The sequence below is a fragment of the Carassius auratus genome, chromosome 21 (assembly GCF_003368295.1).
Source record: "Carassius auratus strain Wakin chromosome 21, ASM336829v1, whole genome shotgun sequence".
Taxonomy (NCBI): Eukaryota; Metazoa; Chordata; class Actinopteri; order Cypriniformes; family Cyprinidae; genus Carassius; species Carassius auratus.
Genome location: NC_039263.1, coordinates 10,477,123 through 10,502,754, shown reverse-complemented (window position 1 = coordinate 10,502,754; position 25,632 = coordinate 10,477,123). Strand labels below are relative to the sequence as shown.

Here is a 25,632-nt window from a genome sequence, read left to right as displayed (position 1 = left end):
AGTTTTTTATTTTACTGTTTGCTTCGCGATGAGAGGAATAAGACATAATTCACCCCAAAAAGATGCTAATGCATTGTTTACCATGGAGGTCTGTGCGGAACAACCAATCAAAACTATGTTAGTTGACCAATCAGAACACAGTATGCTACCGAAAGGTGGGGTTTAAGGAAACTGAATCTTTTGAACAGCTTTGCGCGAACCGTTTGGGAATCTCTGAGAATTGAGGTAATTTTAAATTTATATTTTGACAAAATTACAATGTTTTTTAACCTTGGATGGATTTAAACCTATTGTACAGGACTTATAAACAGTGATAGGAAGCTTAGAATTTTCATCTTACTGGCTCTTTAAATAATTTTATGGCCCGCCGTTTAGACCTAATAGACTGTAAGGTAATAGCCTAATAGTTAAAAATAATTTATAGTAATTTAGTTAGATTGAGTTCTGCTTAACCTAATTAGCTTTTGAGTTCACATCACAAATATATAACTTTTCAAATTGTTGGAGTTAGATTAATTTCATTAAGCGAATTTCAGTTTCTTACAGGTTTTACAGGCTTAGCTGGCACGAATTGGTCAGTTCGTTACCTAGTTTTGGTAGGCCTAAATCATGGAATGAATCCTTTATATTACATAATTATTAAAATCATTATTGCTTAATTAATAAATAATAATAAATTAATACAATAATAAAACCTGGTGAAGTTATAGAAATTAATTTGAATTATATTCGGAGCTCCATAGTTATTAAATAATATCAGTTAAACTGCAGACCTAAACTCACAGCTGTATATAGTAGAGCTGTAGTCAAGTCCGGCTTTGTCGAGTCCAAGTCAAGTCTAAGTCCAGGACTAGTCGAGACCGAGTCAAGACCGAGTCCAAAGAGGTTCGAGTCCAAGTCAAGTCCAAGTCCAAATGTTTCGAGTCCAAGTCCAAGACCGAGTCCAAATGAAAGAAAAAAGGGTCCTCTTCAAGACCACATACTTAACTACTGATAATGTTTGTGATGCGAGAGAAAGCATATCTCCTATTCTAAGAAAATCATTTTACATTATTATTTGTAATGATCAAAAAGCATGTGCAAAGTAACAACTCTGTAGGACAGGGGTCTCCAAACTACATCCTGGATGGCCAATGTCCTGAAAAGTTTAGCTCCAACTGGCCTTAACACACCTGGAAGATTCTAGTGTGTCTAGTAAGAGCTTGATTAGCTGGTTCAAGTGTGTATAATTAGGGTTAAAGCTAACAGGGGCGTTAAACAAGATCCTGGGCCCTATGCATAGGCAGTCCTGATGGGCCCCCATGGCCCCCACCCATGAAAATATCCAGGTAAAAAATGTATATTTCAGATTCATACTTTTCAAGGGCCCTCTCTTCCTTTGGGGCCTTGTTAATGAGTACTGGTTTTACCCCCAGTCCGACCCTGGGAGCTAAACTTGGATAAACAAACAAAGTTTGGAACTGTAAGGTCAAATAATTTGTATGTACTTTATTTTTTGTTGACATTATATCTGTGATCAAAAATGTATATGACTATGCCTAATTGGCACAGTGCACAGACACACGCAAAGCTCGGGATATGACAAATGCGCGCAGCAAGGCTAGAATGGATACGTTTGGGTCTACTGGACAGGCGCACATAAATACAGTGAAATTTTTGTCATACTGTACTAGGGCTTGCATGGACTAGTCGAGCTCTTACGGAAACAATCGACTACTCCAGCATGCATTAACCATAATGCATACAAAGTGTTTGCAAGAACGACGTGAATTTTAGAATTACAATATTGCGTGGAGCTGTTACTATATGACCTTATCTATGTTGCATGTAAAAATAAAATATGTAATGTACTAATTAGGGTTGTGCCTGAAGCCGAATACCTTATTCGGAATGGCACGGATAATGGCTTAAAAAACGAATAACGCTCAAGGAATAATTCTGCCTGAATACTTGGCTAAAGCTGACAGAGTCTGGTGTTTGCTAGATAACAGGTGAGCCAGGGCATCAGCGCCAGAAGTGAATGAATGTAAACTTTATGAGTGAAAAGAGAGCAAATCAAACACCGCATTTTTGTCGCCTCTCTGTGCATCTCTCAGAAATCAGAGCGTTGCAAGAGTAATTTTACCTATAATAATACATCATAGCTACACGTTATATTATTTGTATATATTTAAAAGGCAAATATTGAAAGCTTAGGCTACCATGATACGAATGAATGGAATAAGCATAGCGCGCTCACCAATCAAACAGCAGAGTTGCGCGTCTCAGTCTCTCAAAAACCAAATCAGTTCTCTCTCAAGAGTAGGTTAATAATCAGCTTCGATACGGATACATTGTCTACTTGTCCTACATGTTTGCATCTTTACCTTTTGCTGGTTTGGGCGGAACACACACATCTGTTTAGTGAAGTTCATTAACATTAAGACTTGCTTAAAGTTTTCTGCGTAATGAGAATGTGTGCATTGAATGGATTCAGTCGTGTTCAAATGATCACTAAACGTTTGTCATGACATCTCTCTGCTTGCATGATAAATATTATTTTAGAAATTAATAATTATTTCAGTTTAACACGACATACTTGTTCAGTGATAACTACGAAAAAATATATAAAAAGTCATAACAGTCTTATCAAGTAACTGTACGATGTTGTATCCGAATGCAGATAGGAAATTTTTTTTTGATTTTTACAGATACAAATACTGGCTGTTACATGAAAATGTAAATATGTAATGTCATATATAAAGTTTTTAAAATTTACATATGTAATTGTTGCATAAGGCTATACATTAATACGCGTTTATTGATTAAAAAAAGGCCATCTAGGTGTAGACGTAAATAAAACACAATCTAACAGGTAGAAAATTAAATTAGAAACATCTAAACTTTTCAGGTCGCAGTAAGTGCACCACTGGTCATGCATATCCTTTCCCGGAACAATACTGAAAGCTAAGGCAAGATGGAGAAACAGATGATCATAGTTGTACAAGGATAGCCATTTTTTAAATGAATCTATTAGCAGAGCTACTGCAAGTGATTTTAAGTGCTGGAATTCCATTTATTCTTTGCTGAAACTTCTGCATCATCATGGAGAGCGAGTCATGGTTGCCCAGCTACAGCAGACGCCACTGGAGCGCGAGCGCAGGATACAGAGTGCTTTGGAAATAAGGAGAGCGGCGCGCCTAGCGTTTTCCACACGTTTTCAGTCGCGACATCATGCAAATATGGTTTGGTTTTTTAAGGAGAAATTTTTTATTTTATTTTTTTGCTGGACTCGGTCGAGACCAACTAGAAGACTTGGCGAGTCCAATGGCCAAGTCCGAGACAAGTCCGAGTGCAAATTCAACGAGTCCGAGACAAGTCCGAGACGACAGAAAAATGTCTCGAGTCCGGACTCGAGTCCAAGACCGGACTCGAGTACTACAGCCCAAGTATATAGGCCTTAATACAGAACTACAGAGTACACACTACTTAGGCCTATAAAAATGTTATTGTTAAAAAAATAAAATTAAAAAACTGACCTGAACCAACAGGTAGACCTACAGAATGTAGGCTAGATATAGTCAACAGTAATTTATAATCTAATATAAATGTACGCAAATTTGTTATTTGCAGAAAAAAACTACAAAAGGCCAAAAGGAGATAAATAATTTTTTCCCTCTCCAGCGCCCCCAAAGGTTAAACGAGAGGGTATACGTCATTTTGTCAGCGTTGCCCAGCCCGGATACAACACTCCATGCTACAATACAGTGCGTGATACACTGACGCCAAATGCTCTTAGTAAGATGGAAGGCAGACTTAGGGAGCTGTTGCAGTTAGAAGATGGCTTTGCGCTTACACTAGACATATGGACAAACTGAAGAGGTAACAGCTTTCTAGGTGTTGTGGCAAGTTTCACTGATGAAGTGTTCAATGGTCACAATGTGCTGCTGTTCTGTGAACACCTCAAAGGACACCACACAGCTGAGAGTTTTTTTCCAGAAATATGAAGGTGTTTTACAACGCTGGAATTTACAAAGACGAGTTGTCAGAGTGGTCACCGACAGTGCCAGTAACATGATAAAGGCTTTCAACCTCCCAGGGTTTGAGAAAAGTGCAGTAGAAGAGGAGGAAGAAACATCCTTCAGTGAGCAGAATATTAACGGATCGCTTGCTTGGGCGATTGAGCGACTGAGTGTAGCGCACATCCATAGAGCGGAAAACGTACACTGCTCCGCTTCGCTCACATGCTCTGGTGACAATACAATGGGGAAAAATTAACATAAATTGCAATTGTTGGAATTTATATTAAGAATTTCTAAAGTTTTTATCAGTTTTCATGTTGAAAATGGCATGGCAATGTTAGTTTTCAGTGTGTATTAAGTTTGTATTCAGTGGAGCTGGAAAGGACCAGCTGAGACAAAGGAGACTCAGGAGAGCTTTTGAGAACATATTTTGGGGTGAGGATTGGAGCGTGAACTTCATGGGCAGCACCATATCTAGAAGCGTTAAGTCAGACGTGGTCGGCGGGCTCGAAGTCAGAAGCAGCTGCTGGTTGGCTTGACGGTGAGCTGGTTCTGGGTCGGGGCAGGGCTGTGCACTCTCCAGACACCAGAGGATTCTTTCCCTCCAATCCAATCCTGTGGTGTCTGGGAAGTCCACGGGGCGACAGTAATTGGATAGAATTTTAAATCCAGAACAGAGTGTTGAGCACCACGTCATCTAGCACCGTAAACAAACCCCACAGAACTCCCTTGCATACTCCACAAACGGGAGGTCTCTGCAGGCTAGGGATGAAAACAATGCAATTTCATTGTTGAAGGGAGAAAAACAACAACAACAAAATGATAAATAAAAAAAATAAATAAAAAAAACTCAAGTAGGACCCTGGATTCTGTCAGGCAGTCGTGGTTTTCGTAAAACCGCACGAAGGAGTGGAGACAAAGGAATCTTTTAATAAACATAAACCACTAAAACCATTCCGAAATAACATCAATCCAAGACAAAGACGATAAAGAAACTGAGGGATTATAAAGGGACAGACGAGAAACAAACAGAAACCAACATGTGACAGTTACCATAATTATTTTAAATAAATAGCTTGTTCCTTTTTTTACAGTGTTGTATTAACTTCAGAGTTTAACTTCCAACAGATATTAATTTTTTTTTTATTAATTTGACAAAAACACTAAAACCCTCTGCTCTCAGACACTAGAATATGGAAATACAGCATATTTTACTGTACGTTCTGTTGCAGAATGATCTAAGTTATGTTCTTCCTCCGTATTTTTGACTTGTTTTTTCAGTACAAATGCCTAAAGATTCTTAAATAAAGATACATTTATACAAAATTACATGAGATAAGAAGTATTGTGTGAAGTGAGTTTGTGATTAAAACAAGAACTAATATCTGCCATTTGGCAAAATAATCACCTTAATGTAATTAAAAAATTAATAAAAGGGAAGTTTTAATAACTCTTTGATAAATACTTGTTATTGTTTTAAGTATAAACTCATTTAAAGGCTTCCTTCATCGAAAAATCATAATTATGTTATTAATAACTCACCCTCATGTCGTTCCAAACACGTGAGACCTCACTTCGGAAACACAGTTTAAGATACTTTAGATTTTGTGCGAGAGCTCTCTGTCCCTCCATTGAAACTGTGTGTATGGTATACTGTCCATGTCCAGAAAGGTAAGAAAAACATCATCAAAGTAGTCCATGTGACATCAGAGGGTCAGTTTTTGAAGCATTTTTTGAAGCATCGAAAATACATTTTGGTCCAAAAATAGCAAAAACTACGACTTTATTCAGCATTGTCTTCTCTGCTGTGTCTGTTGTGAGAGAGTTCAAAACAAAGCAGTTTGTCATATCCGGTTCGCGAACGAATCATTCAATGTAACCGTATCTTTTTGAACCAGTTCACCAAATCGAACTGAATCGTTTTAAACGGTTCGCGTCTCCAATACGCATTATTCCACAAATGACTTAAGCTGTTAACTTTTTTAATGAGGCTGACACTCCCTATTACATTTTACAAGACTTAATTTTACATTTGCATCATAAATATATCTTGATTGAAAGATGTTTGATGTTTGTATTGGAAAAAATGACAAAACAGAGGAAGATATTCATTTACTTCTTTTGCTATGCATTCAACTTTTAAAGCTTTGTGCTCTAATTTAAAACTTTCTTAAGGCATCAATTTGTATAAAGGTCAATGAAGAAATTTGTAAGACCTGTAAAATCTGCAGAAACCCTTTTGTGTATGGTGTTTGTAACGCTACAAAACTTCATATTCACGGTAAGGAGGAGGCAGGAACCGGCGGACAATCAAAATGAGAGCTTTAATACCGTATTTTCCGGACTATAAGTCACACTTTGGCTGGTCCTGTGACTTATAGTTAGGTGCGACTTATTTATCAAAATTTATTTGACATGATCCAAGAGAAATTAACCAAGAGAAATTAACTAACAGAAAACATTACCATCTACAGCCGCGAGAGGGCGCTCTATGCGGTAATGACGGTAATGTTTTCTCTTGGTTCTAAATAAATGCGACTTATAGTCCAGTGCAACTTATATATGTTTTTTTCCTCATCATGACATATTTTTGGACTGATGCGACTTCTACTCAGGTGCGACTTATAGTCCGAAAAATAAGGTAATAAAATAAACACAAATCAGAACGGCAGCCCCTCGCGGACAACTGCCATGCACAAACAAAATCAAAACACAAACTAAAGCCCAGGCCTGGTCCTCTCTGGTCCTTTACTGTCGTCGCTCCTGTTTTAGATCTCCTCGTGGGACTCGAGACCGATGGGTCGAGCAGGTGTCGCTCATTTCTCAATCACTCCACCGCCCTCGCTCCGTTCCCACGGCTCTCGGCCCTGCCCCACTCATCACATACCCCCATCGACCCTCGCAGGCCGGGGGATACTCCCGAGACTGCGCTCTACTCATCCGCCCCCCACCCCCCATCCCCCGGGGTTGACCGCTTACAGTGACCTGTGGGGACCTGGGGGTAGGACAGACGGGGCGAAAGAAAAGGAGATGGAAGGATGAGGAGCGACAGAGACGAGAGAGAATAAAAAATAAAAATTCTGGTTCCCAGACGCACTGCCGCTCGGCCCTCCACCAGCTGGGTGATCTCCTCTGAGGTGCCTGGTGGGGCACTGGACAGTGACGGCTCCTCTGGTTTTGGGCAGCCAGCAGGAGTCCCCCGTTCCCTGCTCCTCCCGATTCCATCAGGGATGGCAGCAGGCTCCGGCCCCTGGGCGAACGGCGGCGACTCCTCCGCTCCCTCACGGATGGCAGCCGCCCCTCCACATCACGGGCAGCTGGCAGTGAGCTCGCCCATCCCCGGCAACTCACTCCAGCCCACCGCCTCGAGCGTCCATGGCGGCACACTTCCTCACCTGCTCAATGGCACCGCGGATTCACTACAGCGGCAAGGGATCTTCAGCAGCGCATCGCTCCTTCTCCCGGGCTTCGGCACCAATGTAGCGCTACAATACTTCATATTCACGGGAAGAAAGAGACGGGAACCGGCGGACAATCAAAATGAGAGCTTTAATAATAAAATAAACACAAAACAGTCCAGCAGCCCCTCACGGACGACTGCCACGCACAAACAAAATCAAAACACAAACTAAAGCCCAGGCCTAGTCCTCTCTCGTCCTTCACTGTGGTCGCTCCTGTTTTAGATCCTTCCATCTCCTCCGTGGGACTCGAGACCGGTGGGTCGAGCAGGTATCGCTCATTTCCAATCACTCTACCGGCCTGGATCTGTTCCCACGACTTTCGGCCCCGCCCCACTCGTCACGGTGTTGTTAATGTGTCAAATATTTACCTGTATCTGACTGAGGATCTTCTTGGGTACCAAGGCAAGGGCACAAACAGTGTAGAAACAGTGGTCTCTACAAGAACAACAAAATAGCAAATATTACAAAAAAACACAAATCAACACACACACACACACACACACACACGCATATATATATATATATATATAACAACTATGATGTTCCTATTGTAAAACTGTAGTAATCTTGCTGTTCTTGGCAGATTGATTTTAATTTATAGAGTGATATTCATTCCCATTACAGTAACAATGGATATTTAAGTTTTGTGACATTTTTTAAAAGGTCCTATGACTTGAAAATTTCACTTTCTGAGGTTTTTTAACATTAATATGAGTTCCCCTAGCCTGTATATGGTCCCCAAGTTTCTAGAAATTTGAATCGGTGTAAATTCAGATTTTTCTATCTTTCTCTGCCTTTGAGAAAATGGAAGCTCAAACAGGCTGATCTTGAATCTCCTCGTTGTGACGTTGTAACGAGAATTGTTACCTCCCCTTTCTCTGCTTTGCCCGCCCAAATATTTACATATAATTCAGTCACAATGTCAGCACAGGCGTTTCTAACAGACTTTTATGATATGGATTCGACGGCACCGCCGCAAACAGTGAGTAACAGTGTTCATTAATGCCTGATCTGTGATCAGTGATTTCTGATGGGTAGCTAATCATTCAAGTTCACACAGACTTTCTTTCTAAATCGTTTAATACTGTTAATGCATCAGTGAATCAAGCCAGTGACTAAACGATCAACTTCACGTTGTTTCTCTTAGTAGCATGAAACAAATCTGTTATTTAAATTGTGATTTAACTACAGAGAACGATCAAAGAACGCTCGCTTTTTTCCGGAGCTGTTACACATCGCGAGTATATCTGCACACTTGCCCAAACTGACGTTACAATGAATGACGCTGTTATGCTGCACAACGGAGCTCTTACTGTATTCATGTATTTGCTATTAGCTGTGTTGAAAGCATTTTGTGAGATTAGGTGTTGCAATAATGACGAGATCACTGCATCCACGCGATAAACAGACTCGGTCTACTCAATGCTCATCACTGCAACCTTTCATGTGATGGGGAAAAGATCGAAAAAATTATTATATAATCAACACTTCCACGATTCGTTAATCTCGACAGCTGTAATAGTAATATATATATATATATATATATATATATATATATATATATTTGAGAGGGCTTTCACATGTAATATGTATTTCGAATGCAAAGATGTCAGCCAATCACAACAGTTGTCGTTTACTCAGAGTCTCACAGCAGACACACCCCTTCAAACAGAGCATTCAAGCCAGAGGGCTAATGTCAGGATATAAAAATGCTTTTTATTTCTAAATTTTAAATGTAAAAATCATACTAACAATATAAATACACCTAAGGAAACATTAAAAAGCATTTAAAGAAAAGGAAATAATCCATGTCATGGGACCTTTAACTATGGAATACATGTAATCTCTTTACAAAATTGAAAATAATGGTTACACCCATTCATAATTTCGCTTATAATCAACAGATTATGTCAATGATGACAAACAATACATAGTAAATTACAAAACGAAAGTTACAGCTATGTTCATTCACAATTTGGCGTGCAAACAGATCAGTCTACGATGAATTATAGCAAATAAAACCTGACAGAGTATAGCTTGGAAACTATCAACGTTTACTGATGTGCTGGGAATTAGTTGAATTTAACAACCGAGGCAGATCGCAGCTGTGTTTTATTCTTTAATTATTAATTAAAAAAAAAAAAAATTTGGGGGGGGGGATGGAGAGAGGATAAAAATAGTGAATTCCAATTTCCCGGGGTGCTGAAACATGGAAGAGTGCCACGAGGGGGTTAGTGGCCAAAATAATATTGCATCCATAGGGGGTTAGTGCTACTTTAGGGCTGTTTAACTGGGGTTCAATTCGCCAGAGATGCAATGTTTTTTTCAATGTGTTTTTCTTGGTTTTACCAGCATCTCATTCCAGTACACAGCCATTTATTTAGAAAGTACAAATGTTGTAGCTGGACAAAATAAATATTGGAACATCACTTAGAAACAGTTAATTTCGTAAAAATATATTTTAAGAAATAATTATAATAAATACCTATAATTTATAAGATTGTATATATTTTTTTAAATATCAATTCTAAATTAGAATTCAAATGTAAAATTATAAAATACACACATTCTAAAATACTGTTAAAAATGTTGGCTTAGAGAAATACATTTATTTAAATAAAATAGATTAAAGAATTATTGTGTACATGTGATTGATCACTGAGATACTACTATAGTTTTTTTTAATAGATTTGGTTAAGTTTTTTTTCTGCTTTTTATGTCAATTTTAATTAAAGATTTTGTAATTTTTATTACTTTTTGTTGTTCTTAAAATTTATATTACTTTTTTTACTATTTACTTCAAGTAATGAAAATGTTTTAAATGGTTTTAGTTGAACATGATAACCCTGATTGTAATATACAATAACCATAATTTAATTTCTTCAACTTTATTCAAAACTATTTCATGTTGATCCTAAAATAACATTTTAAATTGTGAAATTTGAAAAAAAGAAATTATATTTAAAAGAATAGTTACATTATACACAATAACTGAAGTTTTGTAAACATTCCAGATTTTTGATCATTTTGATTTATGTATTTGTCCTTTTATTTTTCCTTTCAGTGGTTCAACAAGACAGATTACCCTATATTTAAACAGTATCAGCGATATCGACGCTTACACCCTCAACAGCCATTTTATATTCTGCACCCACGAATGGAATGGCAGCTGTGGCAGCGAATACAAGACAATATGGTGGAGACGATACAAAAAAACCCACCCTCATCAGGCTTGTTGGGTAAGTTATATGGAGTTAGAAAACACCAAAAATTTAACAACAACAAGAAGTTTAAAATCCTATCTCTGTAGGCACAGTTTTAATGATGTCCCTGTGTGAAGTGGTACATGTTTACGAGTTCCTGCCTTCGCGAAGGAAAACCGAGCTGTGCCACTACTACCAGCGATTCAGTGATGCAGCCTGCACCCTAGGTGCCTACCACCCTTTACTCTACGAGAAGAACCTGGTAAAGAGGATGAACAAGGGGTCTGACCATGACATTTACACTCATGGCAAGGTCACTCTCCCTGGGTTCATGACCTTTGACTGCACCAACAGTTCCAATTCCAGCTCTCTGTCAAAGAAATAATCTGAGGGTAAAGTGTTTTACTTGGTGCACTTTCAGAACAGTGCATAACTTAGTCTACAACTGTAACAAGTAAAGTCTGGTTTTTGAGTGAGATCAAGAGTTGGTTCACTGGTGGAAAATAACAACATAACACACTAACGATTGCTTCCTGAAGGGAACTGAATTCACACTGACACAAAATGCTGAAAATAGTGGCAAGTTCTGTATATGTGTAAACTACTCTCCATCATTCGTTAACTTATCCCATAGTAGTAAATTCACACTGTTTGCTGTTAACTTACAGAAAAAGATCTCAATGCCACTTCTCTGCCTCTCATTTGAGATGCAACCACTGAAAATGACTTTCAAGCACTGGCTGACACATTACAGCACTGATATCAAAAGAACTGGAATTTACAATCTAACAAACATACAGATTATTAGACAAGAACGTAGCCAATATTCTGTCCATAAACATGTAGCGTGCAAAACTCTTGTCCAAAGCTGGCCTGCTGATTCCATAATGTGCAGGTTTTCAATTTATGCAACGCAATCCTAACACATCATTCATGCAATATTGTTAATGATTTGCCAGCAGACACATGCCATTAGCAAAATAATGCTTTAAATGTATGTATTTTATGAAAGCTGTATTTCAAGGCCTGGAGATCTGTATGCATTCAGTATTTACACTGTGACGCCTTTCCTCTCACAGCACTCTGTAACCAGTTGTAGGGCCGTGGAGAACGTCCTCGCATGCTTTACTGAAATTGCACTATATCATACCTTTGGTAAACCTGTATTTAGTTGTATTTATGAACTTACCGAGAAGAAAACACAGAATGTGCATGTTTGTCCTGTTTTATACAGATCTGAATTCAGTTTAGGTTCTTAAAACATGAAAGCTAACACCCTTATGCATTTCGAAGAGAAAAAGGTGTTTATTTTTCATAGTATTATTTGATTCTGTTCAGATGAATCCTGAATGATGCGAGACAGGGTCTTTCAATATTCATATATTAATTAGTCTAAAGGTTAACATGAAATTGCTTGTAAAATCATACCTTTGTACACTTCTAAAACAACTTTTTGGTCAGCACAAATGGTTTGATGTTGGCATTACAGTAGAATTGTGAATCTTAAATGTGAATTGAGTAAAAACGTATTATTTTACATTTCAACATTTTAAAGCTTATATTCTCTTTCATGTAAATGGGTAATTTGTAGCATACAGCAGATTAATATTATGAATATATATATATATATATATATATATATATATATATATATATATATATATATATATATATATATATATATATATATAAAAGAGTTATCAACTTAGCATAGAATGTATTTTTGCTCTGACTACAAATAACTGTTTGTAATTTATAAAACTATGCTACTGTCCGCAAACTGGACTGCTTCAAGTATAATTCATCATGTAAAATAACTTTTGTCATGTTTTACATGGGTAAACCAATTCAGACTGATCAAACTAATCTGGGCTATGCACATGTAAACAAATGTTATATGTATAGATGTTTTAAATGTTTCTCTGATGCAATGGTTTTTCAAGAATCTTCCCTTTAAGCATTCTGATTTACTCTCTGTTGAAATTTAAATGCCAAAGTTGTTGTGTACACATACTAATGATTCAAATGAACTGTTGGACTCGATAGACTGTGATAAGATTGTAAAATGAAGCATAATTTAGCAGAACCTTTGTGCTTTTTTGGATAATATGTTACTTGGATGACATCTGATGTCCTTGTTTTACAGCATGATGGGAACAACCACTTATTTATTATATGTTACTGGAACACATACAAATTTATCTTAGTCTGGCTTAAAGGGAAACTCCACCCAAAAATGAAAACTTTGTCAATAATCACTTACCACCATGTTGTTCCAAACCTGTAAAAGCTTTTTTCATCTTCAGAACACAATTTAAGATATTTCGGATGAAAACCGGGAGGCTTGTGACTGTCCCATAAACTGCCAAGTAAAATACAGGTTCAAGGTTTAGAAAAGTCAATCTGCCATCAGTGTTTCCACCCTAACGTTATGAAGTGACGAGAATACTTTTTGTAGGTGAAATTTTTATTTTATTTATTTATTCAACAATTTGTATCCTCTGTGTGTCTCCGCATCACCGTAGAGCCATTTTGGAGAATATCTGCTGAATGCAAGCAGCTTATGCTATTCTGTGTCAAGGATACATTTCTATGTATATTTACACTTTGATTTGAACGAAAACAGAGCATCTGTGCAACTCGACTGACTCAAAATAGCATACGCTGCTTGTGTTCAGCGGATATTCTCCAAAATGGCGCTACAATGATGCGGAGACAGAGGATACAAATTGTTGAATAAAGTCATTATTTTAGTTTTATTCACGTACAAAAAGTATTCTCGTCCCAATCATTATGTTACAATTTAAACACTGATGACAGATGGACTATTCTGTCGATGTCTTTCTTACTTTTCTGGACCTTGATAGTGTAATTTACTTGTGTACTAGTGTAATGGGACTTTCAAAAACCTCCCGGTTTTAATTGAAAAAATCTTAAATTGTGTTGTGAAGACGAACTAAGCTTTAATGGGTTTGGAACTAAATGGAGGTAGGTGATTAATGATAAAATTTTCATTTTGGGATGGGGCATCCTGTTAATGCATGGTTCACAAGGCTATTACTGGCTAAACAAGTTGGACATTGTGTGCTCTTTAAAGGCGAACATGGATATCTAGCTCTGTTGACTTGCTGGTGTAACCTGAGATCTGACTAACAAATCTCATTACGAATGGCACTGATGTATTAAAAAAAAAATCAGTTTGGCTGGTTCACAATTACAAGTGTCTGGAAATACCTGTGTGCCACCATAACTTTGTCAAGCATCACTGTTTCAATTTATATGCTCTATGCAGTTCTGCACAGTAGCATCTTCTAAGTGTAATGTGATCAATTCTATAAGCTGGCAAAGACAAACTTGTTTCCCAAAACAAGAATTAATTTATAAAATAGGCACTTCTGCAACTGGTATCATGAACATACAATGTCAATTATTGTACTGCTTTGACCTTAATTATATTAAATTTGTAAATTAATTTGAAGTATTATTACAATTCAACATGTACATATTCTTAAGCAACATTATATGGCTCCTGGCAAACTTACTGTAATAACCCTGCTTGTCATATTGGCACTTCACTGATACAATTAAAAGACTTACAAACCAACTACTGCTTACACTGTAGATTTTTCTCTTTCTTCCAAGGGTTTCAATATGGTGTAATACGACAAAAACGAATAAATCCTCTCAAAATTCATGGCTACTTTACAGATAGAAAATGAAAAAAACGATTTGGTCTCCCCGTCGGGGAATTGAACCCCGGTCAGCGCATGACAACTATTCGCCCGCGGGGGGCCAGCCGCGAATAGTTGTCATGCGCTGACAGCCAATCAGACTGCAGCAGCTGGCCAAAGAGCGGAAATTACGTCACAGCCAATCAGATTTTTTCATGCATTTATTTGGACCGGGGTTCGAATCCCACTCACACAGGTCTAAACCATTATTTCACTCAGCTTTGTACTTTTTAATCAAACAAAATTATAATATTAAACAATACATTACAGCTGCAAAGTATTTTAAATCTATGTATTTTTTTTTTTTTTGGTTTACAAAGCAAAGGATTATGAATAAATGATTAGTATTAAAATAATAATAGTACACATAACATGTTTATATGGAAACATGAATAAATATAATAATTGTTATATTACACATGAATGGTTTCTATTAAATGGCTTTTGAAATGTAAAGAAGAATAATTTTAATTTAGTACAAACTGAGTAATATTCAAGTACTGTATGACAAGTGATTTATGGAATAATTCGTTACATTTTAGATAATCTTTTGTGTTTCCAACACCACAGAATCTGAAATATTTTAACATATTACTCAAATGAAGTAGAACACTGCATCCTTGAAACAATTTGTAATTTTAAATTGCATTTTCTATAAATGCTTTAAGCACTTTCTAAGTTAAGTAAAAAAGAAAGAAAAACAGAATTCTGACAATATAGAGACATTATAATCTCACACTAAAAAATAAACTGTATATACATGAGTTAAATATTACCAAGTGGCCGATCTCTGGGTTTCCATCTTGTCAAATGTAGACTTTTTAAACTCTTTTGAGGTCATCTCTTTCTGCATGCCTTGAGGTTTTAGGACAACTTTGATGAAAGGTTTTGATTCAAATGTTGACTACTGTACTATGTTACTCTGCATAAATCATGTATAAATCAAGAGTTATACTTGCATTCAAAGTTGATGAAGACGAATGAAAAACAACCTGTTTATAATTAATCAATTAGTGTTTATAATTAAAAATAAGTTTTTCAAGATGAAATCACCTGAAACAAGTTCTTTACTTAAATTCTGTGTTTTATTAAATCAACTCAAACATGTGAAAAAAGTATCTATACATATATACATAAACAAGTATAAGGAAAAGCAAAGCAATGGGATGGGGCTGGGTAGAAGTAGAACAATAGTGACTTAACACAAGTATGAAAATAAATGTATAATGGGTAATAACTATCAGTTCTGATATACATATCCTTTGCAAGAAAAAAAAGAACAAGATCAATTAGACACATGAACACAAGGAAATAATAAAATAAATTAGATTAAACATCACAATTTACAAACAGCTGAAATCTACCAGAATATGCTCCATTTAGAGCACATGTGCTCTAAATGTTAAGGGAAGGATATGAATAACATAAAAACAATGACTGATTAAAAATGTGTATGTAATTGAAAGCAATGGAGCAACATAAAAAAACAACAGATGATTAAAATATGAATTTCTATTTATTTCTCTCTGCTGCCCACCTCTCCTTTTCCATTCCATAAAATGATGAAGCTTGAAATTCCTTCCATGTCATTTCCTGTGTCATGCCTCTGTCTTTGTATAAGGCGAGGACTTTAGCTGGACAGTAAATGTATTTTCCTGCCACTCCTGGAAACCCTGTGTGAATGTGCTTGCTGTTTGGGCCCTGCCTTAGCTCTGTGCGACAGAAACGGCACATTCTTCCCTGAGGTTGAGGATCCGAGAGTTTCCTCTTCTTTTCAGCTTTTTCCTCTACTCTTTGCTTTGTAAGATGCAGTTCACGCTGAAAGAAGTCAGTCTGGGCAAACTCTTCAAAGGCCATTCTTGGATTTGTCAGTCCCTCTGCAGCATAGGCTTTAAACACCTTTGTGGAGCAATAGTGATACCTAACAGGCCCTTGCTGATAAAAGTGATGAACTGATGATCCATCACTTTGGTAGCGGGATTTTGGCTGCCCACATGCGAGACATTTTTTCGTCTGTCTGGGTTTTTGTTGCTGCTGCTGCTGCTGCTGCTCCTGTTGATGTAGCAGTATTTCCTGTACTATTTTCTGTACATTCTCTTTTGATACTTGCTTTTCAGATGCTGGCTGAGAGACCGGAACTGCTGGATTCACAATGGCTGGTGGCAGTTCTACAACTGGAACATGGACAGTCTCGCTTTCCTCAGTTAAACTTTGCCACAGTTTTTGTGTCTCCAAAAGTTTTTCTTGACTTGTGTTCATTGATGAACTTGTGTTCAGCTGTTTAGCCAGGTTTTTCATGTACTGTGCTATGTGGTACTTGGTTGTGGGGTGAAGCAGACTGTTTGGATCTGTGGCAGACCGATGGACCATAGCAGCATAGTCTTGATCCACAAGCTTTAACATGTCTTTCTGTCCATGGTACTTGTCTAGGAGGCTGTCAATAGCCTCCTTCATTGGTGATGTCCAGCGTTTATGGTCCAAGACGAACACTCGTCCACCAGTCTTGATTGGTCCAGTGCGGGCACTCCTTGGTGAGGATTGCAAAGGTATGGGTGGAGTATTTAAGGTTTCTAGAACAGAGGAAAAAGTTGTTATTTTACTCATTTACTAAGATGATGTTGAGGAGAACAAAGTGTAATTTACACTGATATTTAAAATTGTACTCTTAAAAAGTGGTATTAATTTACCCCTTTTAACTGGAGGTCCCATGCTTCCTTGTGACAACATCTGTACCATATGGATTGCAGCAGGTTTAGCATGTGAGATTTCTGGAACACAAAGCAATAATAGTTCCTCAGTTGTTCATGTTATTACATTAAAAAGTGTATGTCTAAAAAAAGATTGTTAACTTACCCATCACTGCAGGAGGTTCACCAGCAGAGAGCAAATGACTGATGGATGATGCTGGTCCAGGGGATGCTGTGTCAGAGAGCTGTGTCCGGCTGGAGGAAGGTGCTGTGTCTGGAGGTTGAGCTTGGACTTGGGTAGGAGTGGGTGTCTGCACAGGAGGAAGAGGCAAAAGAGCAGCTGGTTCACCTCTCTTTTGGGTTCGGTGTTTGTCCCAATCCAGAGGGACTGGACGGCAGCCTGGCTCTGTGTACTCTAGGCCAAACCTCTCTCCAGTGTCTCTGTCAGAGAGATGAAGTGTAGGATACTTCTCCTCCCCAGTCACTTTCTTGGAGGTAGAATTTAACTCAACCATTAGAGCTGGATCAAACACAGCAGGAAGGATGACACCTGGCTGCTTAAGATCCAGCATACGTTGGTGGTTCCACCGTGCCACCCCTGTCATGCCCTGGGCCTGGAACAATTCAGTGGAGACATGAGTCCCTGTGATCCATTGGGCCTGGTGAAAGTGGTACCCTTCTTGCTGTGATGTACCTCTGACAGGAATCCAGATGGGGACTTTGGCGCCTTCACCGGGTACATGATTAAGTTGAAGTGTTCCACCATACCGGTACATTATGCCCTCTGAGAGTTCAGGGTCACTGAGGCAACCACGGAGAATGTGCACTCTCTGTATGCGCCACGTCTTCAGCATGGATGATTTGAAGAGTGGAACATTGTTGGGGTCCATGGCCAGGTGAAAATGCTTTAGGACTTTCTCCACTCTGTCTAGCAGCTCTGTGGGTTGTGGTACTTTGGTCCTGCAGTGCTCCCGTATGTGCTGTTTGGTGGGATTGGCTGGATGGATACCGCAGAAACGATAGGCATCCTGGAGCCTCCCTAGGTCCTCCTGATCCACCACAGAGAAGGCTGCAGAGAGGAGCTGGCAGAAAGTGCTAAACAGAGGGTGATGCTCAGAGGTGCTCTCCCGTGAAAAACGCCTCAGGCAGTGGAACAAGTCCAGCTTCACCACAATGTTATTATTGAAATATGACCGTGAGGCACAGGTGTTCTCCAGCGGTCCAGAGGTGGCCCCAGCAACAATGGAAGGGGTAGTCTTCCAGGCATCCCAGTTTAGATGTTCAGCAGGGATGCAGTCTGGGATCTTAAATGGAGCACAGCAATCCCTAAATGCAAGGCACAAAGATGAAGAACAATGAAATTTATTTGAATGTTTTTGTTTATTTTTAAAAGAAACTGATTTTTCATAAAGCAAAGAATGCAAAAAGCTACCAAGGGTGTAAAGTTTATGCATAATATATAAAAAGCTTTTATTCAATCATGGCTTAAGTATTTATCTAAAAACAAAAAACTACACACTAACGTGTTATGGCCAGTGAGCCTTCATCAGGGTGGGAACAACAAAAACACTCAAGAGTCCTTTCATACAACTATCAATTATTGATGTGACAGTCACCTGATTATGTATTATGGACTGATAACAAGAGAGCAAATTTAAATAATTAATATACAGGTGATGTCACATCAAAATATATTGCATTGTTTAATTACAATTTGATGACATGTTTTCTATAATAATTATTTACATTTTCTCTCTTGTGATTATTAATTGTTTTTTTATACCAATTTTTTTTTTTTATTAGACATGAAGTTGGTGTTCTGCATGGCAGTGATGAAAGAAGATGGCTGTCCGCACCTGTCCATCCAGTGGAAGCCTGCCTTTTCCACTCCAGCATCGTTGTACCTCTTGGCCAATCCCTGGTACATCGGCTCCAAGGACCTCTGAGTCTCAGACTGAACCATCACCCAGGAAACAATCAGCCAGTTCTCATTCATTATTGCATAACTTGACATGACCCCAGATGCCAGCGTTACTTTTCTTGCAACTTTCCTGGTGTGGTCAGACCTGAAGACCCTCCCAAATGTGCCCTGGAGGAGTTTGGACATGGCTGGCTCTTGACGTTTGTACTCATCTAGAAGGCAGTCAGTCAGGTAGAAGCTGGACACGGAGACTCCATACCAGCCATCTTGATCATCATATGACCCGAATGCACGGGTTCCTCAAGAACTGCCCAATGGTCCTCTGTCCATATGTGCCAGCCTCAGCATCCCTGATGCTTTCTATGGCATGCAGGTATGCCAGATGTGCTCGCTCGTACTTGAGGTGCAGTAGCTCATTCACCTGGTTTGCCATATCGGTTGGTGACTTGCCAGTGCGCCTCAGCTCATCCATCACAGATTTGCAGATGGCCTTCTTGTACGTCAGGAATGCAGGCAGAATGTTGGTAAACCGCTTGGGCAGCTTCTCAAGCCATCGTGGATTGTCAGCAAACCAGTACTTCTGACAGGCCTTGCAACAGAGTCGTGAGGACAAGATGTAATACTGACCACTGGTGCCAACAATCACCCGAGGCCTACCCACTCCTGCAGAGACCACCTGTGGATGAGGACATCCATGCAGACATGGCAGGATGTAAGTGTTTCTCAACCTGACCATAATGTGAGCCTCCGGCTTCCAGATGAAAAATGGGTGTAGCTGGAAGAAGTTAGGGGATGGGAGTTCAGACGCCATATCAACAAGCTCAGGTTGTGGAGGAAGACGCCATAGTGAAATTGAGTTCCCTGGGTTACGCACTGGACGAGACCCAGGCCACAGCCCGAGATCCTGAAGCTCCATCCTCATCCACAGCTTCTGGTGTTGAGAACAGCTCCAGCTGCTCATGTCATGGTCATGCACAGGCAGGAGAACAGTAACAGGTGGCTGAGCTGAAGGAACTAGGATTTAAAAAGAAAAATGTATAGGCAAAAATAATGTAATGCCCAGATTATTCTTATAGATTGCATAGTTAATATGGAAATAATGTAAATAAATTACATGATTAAAGCAGAGTTAAGACAACATCATAGTTATAGTTCACAAAATAGAGGGGTTGTCTACATGCTGTTAATTCTTACCATTTTCACTACGGTCCTCAAATGCAAGCACTTTGCTTGCAGAGGTGACAGCAGCACTTTTGCAGAGTTCTGAAACAAAGTGCAGTCTATGTTTTGCATTTGTACAAACTACTAGCATCATGATATGATGGCAAATCTAGGATGTGTTTGTGAAAATGATCCTGACCTAAATCTGCTACGCACTGAGCAGATGTGCAACTGAGCATCAGCCCTACCCTAAAATGGAAACATACCTGGCGTTGACTTATGCCTTACACCCGTTTTCTCCTTTACTAGGAACGTCAGTTCTGCTGGAAGGGGCACAGGTGTCTTCCTCTTTATGCTTGGAGAGGTTGGAGCTACAAGAACACAAATAGACCAATTATTATATTTATGTAACCACACAAAAAAAACAGAATTTGGTAACATGACCTTGATTGGTGTTTTTACCATCAACTGGTGATGCCTGCAATTCAGCACTTGTATAAGGAGTTGGGTTGGACAATGATGGAACTATAAGAGACAAAATCATCAGTCACTTCAAAATTCGCAATATATGTTAGTAGTATAGTAGTAGTACAGTAGGAATTCAAACAGCCATATGTCTCTTTCTCCTGCTTATCATAATTTCACAAATGTTTATGGTACAATTATATACTGTGTAACAAACCTATGTACCTGTAATATAAATGTATGCCATTATTGACATTGCCATATTATTTTTCTCTACCTATCCCTCAATATATGTTATGTATATGAATTAATCTAATGTTAAGAGGGATTCACTCTGTAATGTGCCTTGACACCATCTTAATTGTTAATAAATTATTTAAAATGTAATTGAATTCCTGCAGATATACCATTCTAAACACTACTCACTAGTCTAAGCAGGAGGAGCAATATGACAATGAACAAGCATGCATTCAAGTGTTAGTACCTTAAAACAACATGAATGCAGAAGAAAAATGCACACTTACCATCATCGTGGTTGGAATTCATAGTCCTTAGGACAGTTAGTATAATGCCAGCATACAACCATATTGTTGGAGGAACATGGCCGGAGCATGGCCAGAACGCAAACAACATAACAGTTTAAGTCGAGTTTCAGTTTTGGAGGGCAATTCATCTTACTCCAGTCCTGAAACCTCTTATTTAAAAACCTGTCTTTGCTCCTGGTGACACTCTGGGTATGGCAGCTGCTGCTACTGCTGCTGGCACAGCAACTGGTTACACACAAACACAGAGATATGAATTGAGAGACAGGTAAATAAAAACAAAAGTTAGACCATAGGTCATCATCAATACTGACATTTGGTTTGTGTAATAACAGTATACTTACAGCTCTGCACTTGTAGCTTAGAGGGTGAGATGCTCAACATCGCTCTCTCCAGCTCTTCATCATCATCCATCACTGTTGCACAGACAATCGTTTATTTGCCCAATTTTTTATGAATTAAAAGCATGAAAGACTATTACTGGTCATACATAAATGTAAATTTTTATGTAAAAAACAAAAAAAAAGATTATAAATCTTAATAGAATAACCAACCAATAGGTTTTGCTGGGGCCCTTGGGGTATGTTTAGCAGGTATGGAAGCAGTGGCAGATTGCTGCTTCTTCTGCAGGTATTGCTGGAGCTTGTACATGCGTGTCCCTTGGACACAGCTCTTCTTCATGATGAAGTCTGCGTAGCCATCAGCTCTGCTATCCCAAATCTCCTTCCAGGTGCTCTTGGCCCGGGAACCAAAGCCAACCAGCTGGTCATCTTCTGATGAGGCTGCCACAACACCCACTCCACTGGCCTCATAGGTGAGAAGAGACTGGATCTCTTCAAAACTTAGGGCATAATTAACAAATGACAGTAGACTGTCCTTGCCATGCCCCTCAGCCACAGGGATGCCGGATGCCTCCTCCTTCTGAAGGTTCTTGATGAGATACATAGTGTACCCTACATCATTCTCTAAAAGCCATCTAAAGGACTTCCCTTTATACTTTCCAAATTGCAGTATGTATTCTCCCAGGACCTCCTTCCTGTCAGAGACATCCCCTCCTCTCTGACTGACCAAAGACCGAGCATTCTGCCGCACAAGGTCCTCTCTCATGGGCGCAGACTTGTCCTGCAGAGTGGGGTCATCCTTAATACGTCTGGCTTCTTTAGATGGCTCCTGGAGGAGAAACCCGAGTGGTCCCTTGCGGAACACAACACAGATTCTCCCTGGGAAGAACAGCACTTTCTTCTGCATCTTGATCTACCATGAAATAAAAAAGTAGAATTTTAGGCTTCATTTAATAAGATACTTATACTTTTCAGTACCTAAAAATATCACTACTGGTTTCATTACATTTAATTGTCTGAACAAATCTGAGGTGAAGAGTGAGTGGGGCAGGAACAGTGTTCTATAGATCTCTGAAGACCAGTGTTGGGCAGTAACTAAGTTACTGTTACATTACTTTTTTTTCAGTAACTAGTAGTGTAACTACTTACTAATAATGTTTTGTAATAGTTACCATCCATAAAACAGCTTAGTTACTTTTGATGCCTCAATGCCGTTGATTTAAAATCCAACAATCAAATAATTCCTATCTTTATTTTCATAATGCATGTAATGTCCCCAGTGCAGCAGGTGAGCTTGGAGTATGGAAAAGTTTACATTTAGCAGATATATAGATATATATATATATATATATATATATATATATATATATTGCATTAAAATTATTTTGTAAGGAAAAAATATGTGGCTTTATTTTACTCTGGCATTACATCCCACCAACATCCCTCTGATCAGCATGTGGAGCGTTATATTTCTATAATTAAAAATCTTTTGGAAAAATAAACAGTTTCTTATAAACGTATGTGATTTGATAAAACAAATAAACTATAATCGTATATGTATAGGTAACAGAAAAAATACAATTAGCTTCCAGATGTACATGACAATTAATGAGATTAATACAACACTTCTATTTGAATGTCACTATCAATCACTATTGTGTGTTTTTAATAACTTCTGACTGTGATCCAGTGTGGATTTTGGTCAAATGATAAGGCAGAAAAATGTTGTTAGCAACATTCTAGAAGAATTTTATGGGGGAAAAAGTAATGTAACTAATTACTGTTACCAGAAAGTAATAAATAACAATATTACTAGTGAAATGTATGCTGCACATTGCTTTACATGGAAACCATTCACATGAAATGTAAAAAAACAAAGATAAAAAATAAAAATAAAATCATGCTCATTCATTATTTAGCTTGTTTTTTTACCACAAACTCGAAGACCGATGCTGCTAAGTAATGTATCAGCATAACATAGTAATAAACTGACTGTCAATATTTTTAAACCCAGTAACACAAAATCTACACACATGAATATATAAAATGATCATGTTCTTTCATAACTTCGCTTGCAAATCACCCTTTGATGATTTAACGTTAATAGTAAATAAAATCTGATGGGGTAAAGTTTGCTTATAATCAATAACTAACGTTACATCGCTCAACAAGTAATGGGGTTTAATTATAAAGCATTAATCACAAGCTTTAAAGTATTATACACACATGAAACATGAAGTAACTTACCTTTGATAGATGTGCTGATTAAAACGAGCGAGGCAGATCTTTGTATTTCACTCTCCGAGGCGGAATGAAAATGGCGATTTCAAACTCCGCGCTTGTGCACAAACACGGAAGAGCGCCACGAGAGCGCCAGCGGCCGAAAGTATATTACATCCGTAGTGGTTTAGCACTGATCAGCGTGACAGGCGGGGATACTTACCACTATACTAACGAGGAGTGGCTTAGTGGTCACATGGTCCAGGCCGTAAAATACCCACAGGTATGACAACTGTATTATATTTGTGAATGTATAATGTTTCCTTAGTGAACTATCAGAAGGATGATAATTACCTTTTCTACACCATACAAAGAACTGAAGAGGAAATGGTGGTCTTCTGATGTCATTTCCTGTAAAATAAACATGACATTTTGTTACTGCTTGTCATTACTAGCAAGTCTTCCAGTCAAAATATTTCATTTGGTTTACTAACAGCACAAAAATAGGGCTGAACAAACTATTCATGATCACTTATTAATAATGTAATTATTAACTGTTGCAAGTTTTAATTTAATAAGTTAAAGTGCAGTCACTTTAGCAATATTTCAGCATAATTTTACAGGGGATAAGGGCCCAATGTTAACAGTTTCTTGATGTAAGAAGCACATCTCACACAGAAGTCACTTTCAAAGCAAGCAGCCTTCTACAACTAGAACTAGAAGATGAGGGAAATCTATCTGTTTGAGGACATCTTTGCCCTCACGCTACACCCCCCAAACACATGGATTCGTATTTCATTTCAAGAAAAGAAAATGAAAACACATGCATTCAATGTAATTAAAGTATTTAAAAAAAATTTTTTTTTTAACTGTTTATTATATTTTAATGTAACTTAATCTAAAAGGCATTATCTCCAAGATGATAATCTGTTGAATGATCATGTTCATGCCATACACACTTTATAAATGTTGTTAATTCACCTTTCAAGAGTCTTATTATTTTTATTATTATTATTATTATTAATAATGTTATTATAGATTACAAACCGTATTTCTCACTAGAATGGTAATGCGTCTTGTTACATGGACAAGTGCGACACCCAATGGCAAAACAGTGCTTTAAAAAAGCAGTAGTTTTTAACTTTTAAACTGTCTGGAGAGGACAAAAGAATACTTTAAATGTATGAAATAGCCTCCCCACCACCTTATTGTGCGTTACATGTTTAAAATGTAATTTGACAGCTTACCCTTTCGTAAAAAAAAACTAAAAAAACTAAACATAACTCCCCAGCGATGACGCACTGCAAATGCAACCGATTCAATCTGTAGATCTTACAATATGACTTGCACACAGTAATAACTGACTTATATCGTAAATTCTAACAATATTAGCATTAAATTGGAGTTTATTTACTACACACGTAACAATATTTCGAAGCAAGTGCTTTGAAAGCTAGCTAGCTTGAGTGTCGAGACCTTACTACAAATATGAATTATTTATAGAAATAATTTCTCCTGTCATAAGCGTTATAATTATTTTAGATATACAAACAGGTGTCAACAGTTAGGTTGGATGAAGGTTGGAAACAGGAAGACTAGGCGTTTCTCAATGTCAAGGATACTTCCTTGGTAGGACTGATCCTTCCAAGTCACTTTCTTCAGAGGCTAGGTGAGATTCCTCTTTAGCATACGGAGAACACGTAAATGGAACAGGCTAGCAAGTGCACGTAATTGCGTCATTACGTCAGTGAAAAGGTCCGTTTAAATAAAGCTGTGAATGGTATCATTAAATTACTTTGGACAACTTAACTAGTTATTTCTAAAAGAAATGCCGTTGATGCAACCAATTGTTAAAGGGGGGGTGAAATGCTCGTTTTCACTCAATATCCTGTTAATCTT

The 25,632-nt window shown here is 38.1% G+C and overlaps 3 protein-coding genes across 5 annotated transcripts in view; 1 reads left to right on the top strand and 2 right to left on the bottom strand.

Annotated features, from left to right (window-relative positions):
* LOC113038435 (beta-galactoside alpha-2,6-sialyltransferase 1) overlaps positions 1–12,262 on the top strand; it is a 33,327-nt gene extending 21,065 nt beyond the window's left edge. For both annotated transcript variants that reach the window (XM_026195835.1, XM_026195834.1), the window contains exons 7-8: positions 10,527–10,701; positions 10,773–12,262. In XM_026195835.1, coding sequence (XP_026051620.1) covers positions 10,527–10,701; positions 10,773–11,050 — 453 coding nt within the window. In that variant the 3' untranslated portion in view covers positions 11,051–12,262. The remainder of the gene's footprint in view (positions 1–10,526; positions 10,702–10,772) is intronic.
* Positions 12,263–15,480: 3,218 nt separating this feature from the next.
* On the bottom strand, positions 15,481–19,225 carry LOC113038433 (uncharacterized). Its single transcript, XM_026195831.1, has 4 exons — positions 18,940–19,225; positions 17,250–18,409; positions 17,084–17,164; positions 15,481–16,966 (listed from the first exon to the last, which is right to left on the bottom strand). Exons 1-4 carry the CDS (start codon positions 19,188–19,190, stop codon positions 15,909–15,911), a joined length of 2,550 nt encoding a protein of 849 aa, XP_026051616.1. The 5' UTR covers positions 19,191–19,225; the 3' UTR covers positions 15,481–15,908.
* Positions 19,226–19,253: 28 nt separating this feature from the next.
* LOC113038434 (uncharacterized) lies at positions 19,254–24,196 on the bottom strand. Of its 2 annotated transcripts, none has more exons than XM_026195832.1 (5): positions 21,155–21,331; positions 20,628–20,690; positions 20,432–20,536; positions 20,199–20,267; positions 19,254–20,018 (listed from the first exon to the last, which is right to left on the bottom strand). In XM_026195832.1, the coding sequence occupies exons 1-5, from the start codon at positions 21,261–21,263 to the stop codon at positions 19,279–19,281; spliced, it is 1,086 nt and encodes a 361-aa protein (XP_026051617.1). In that variant the 5' UTR covers positions 21,264–21,331; the 3' UTR covers positions 19,254–19,278. The 2 variants fall into 2 exon arrangements, 1 of the variants encoding a protein (XP_026051617.1); XR_003274789.1 differs by lacking the exons at positions 19,254–20,018; positions 20,199–20,267 and adding exons at positions 21,517–21,588; positions 21,727–22,426; positions 23,761–24,196 and having other exon boundaries at positions 20,455–20,536; positions 20,628–21,400.
* Between the last annotated feature and the right edge of the window lie 1,436 nt (positions 24,197–25,632).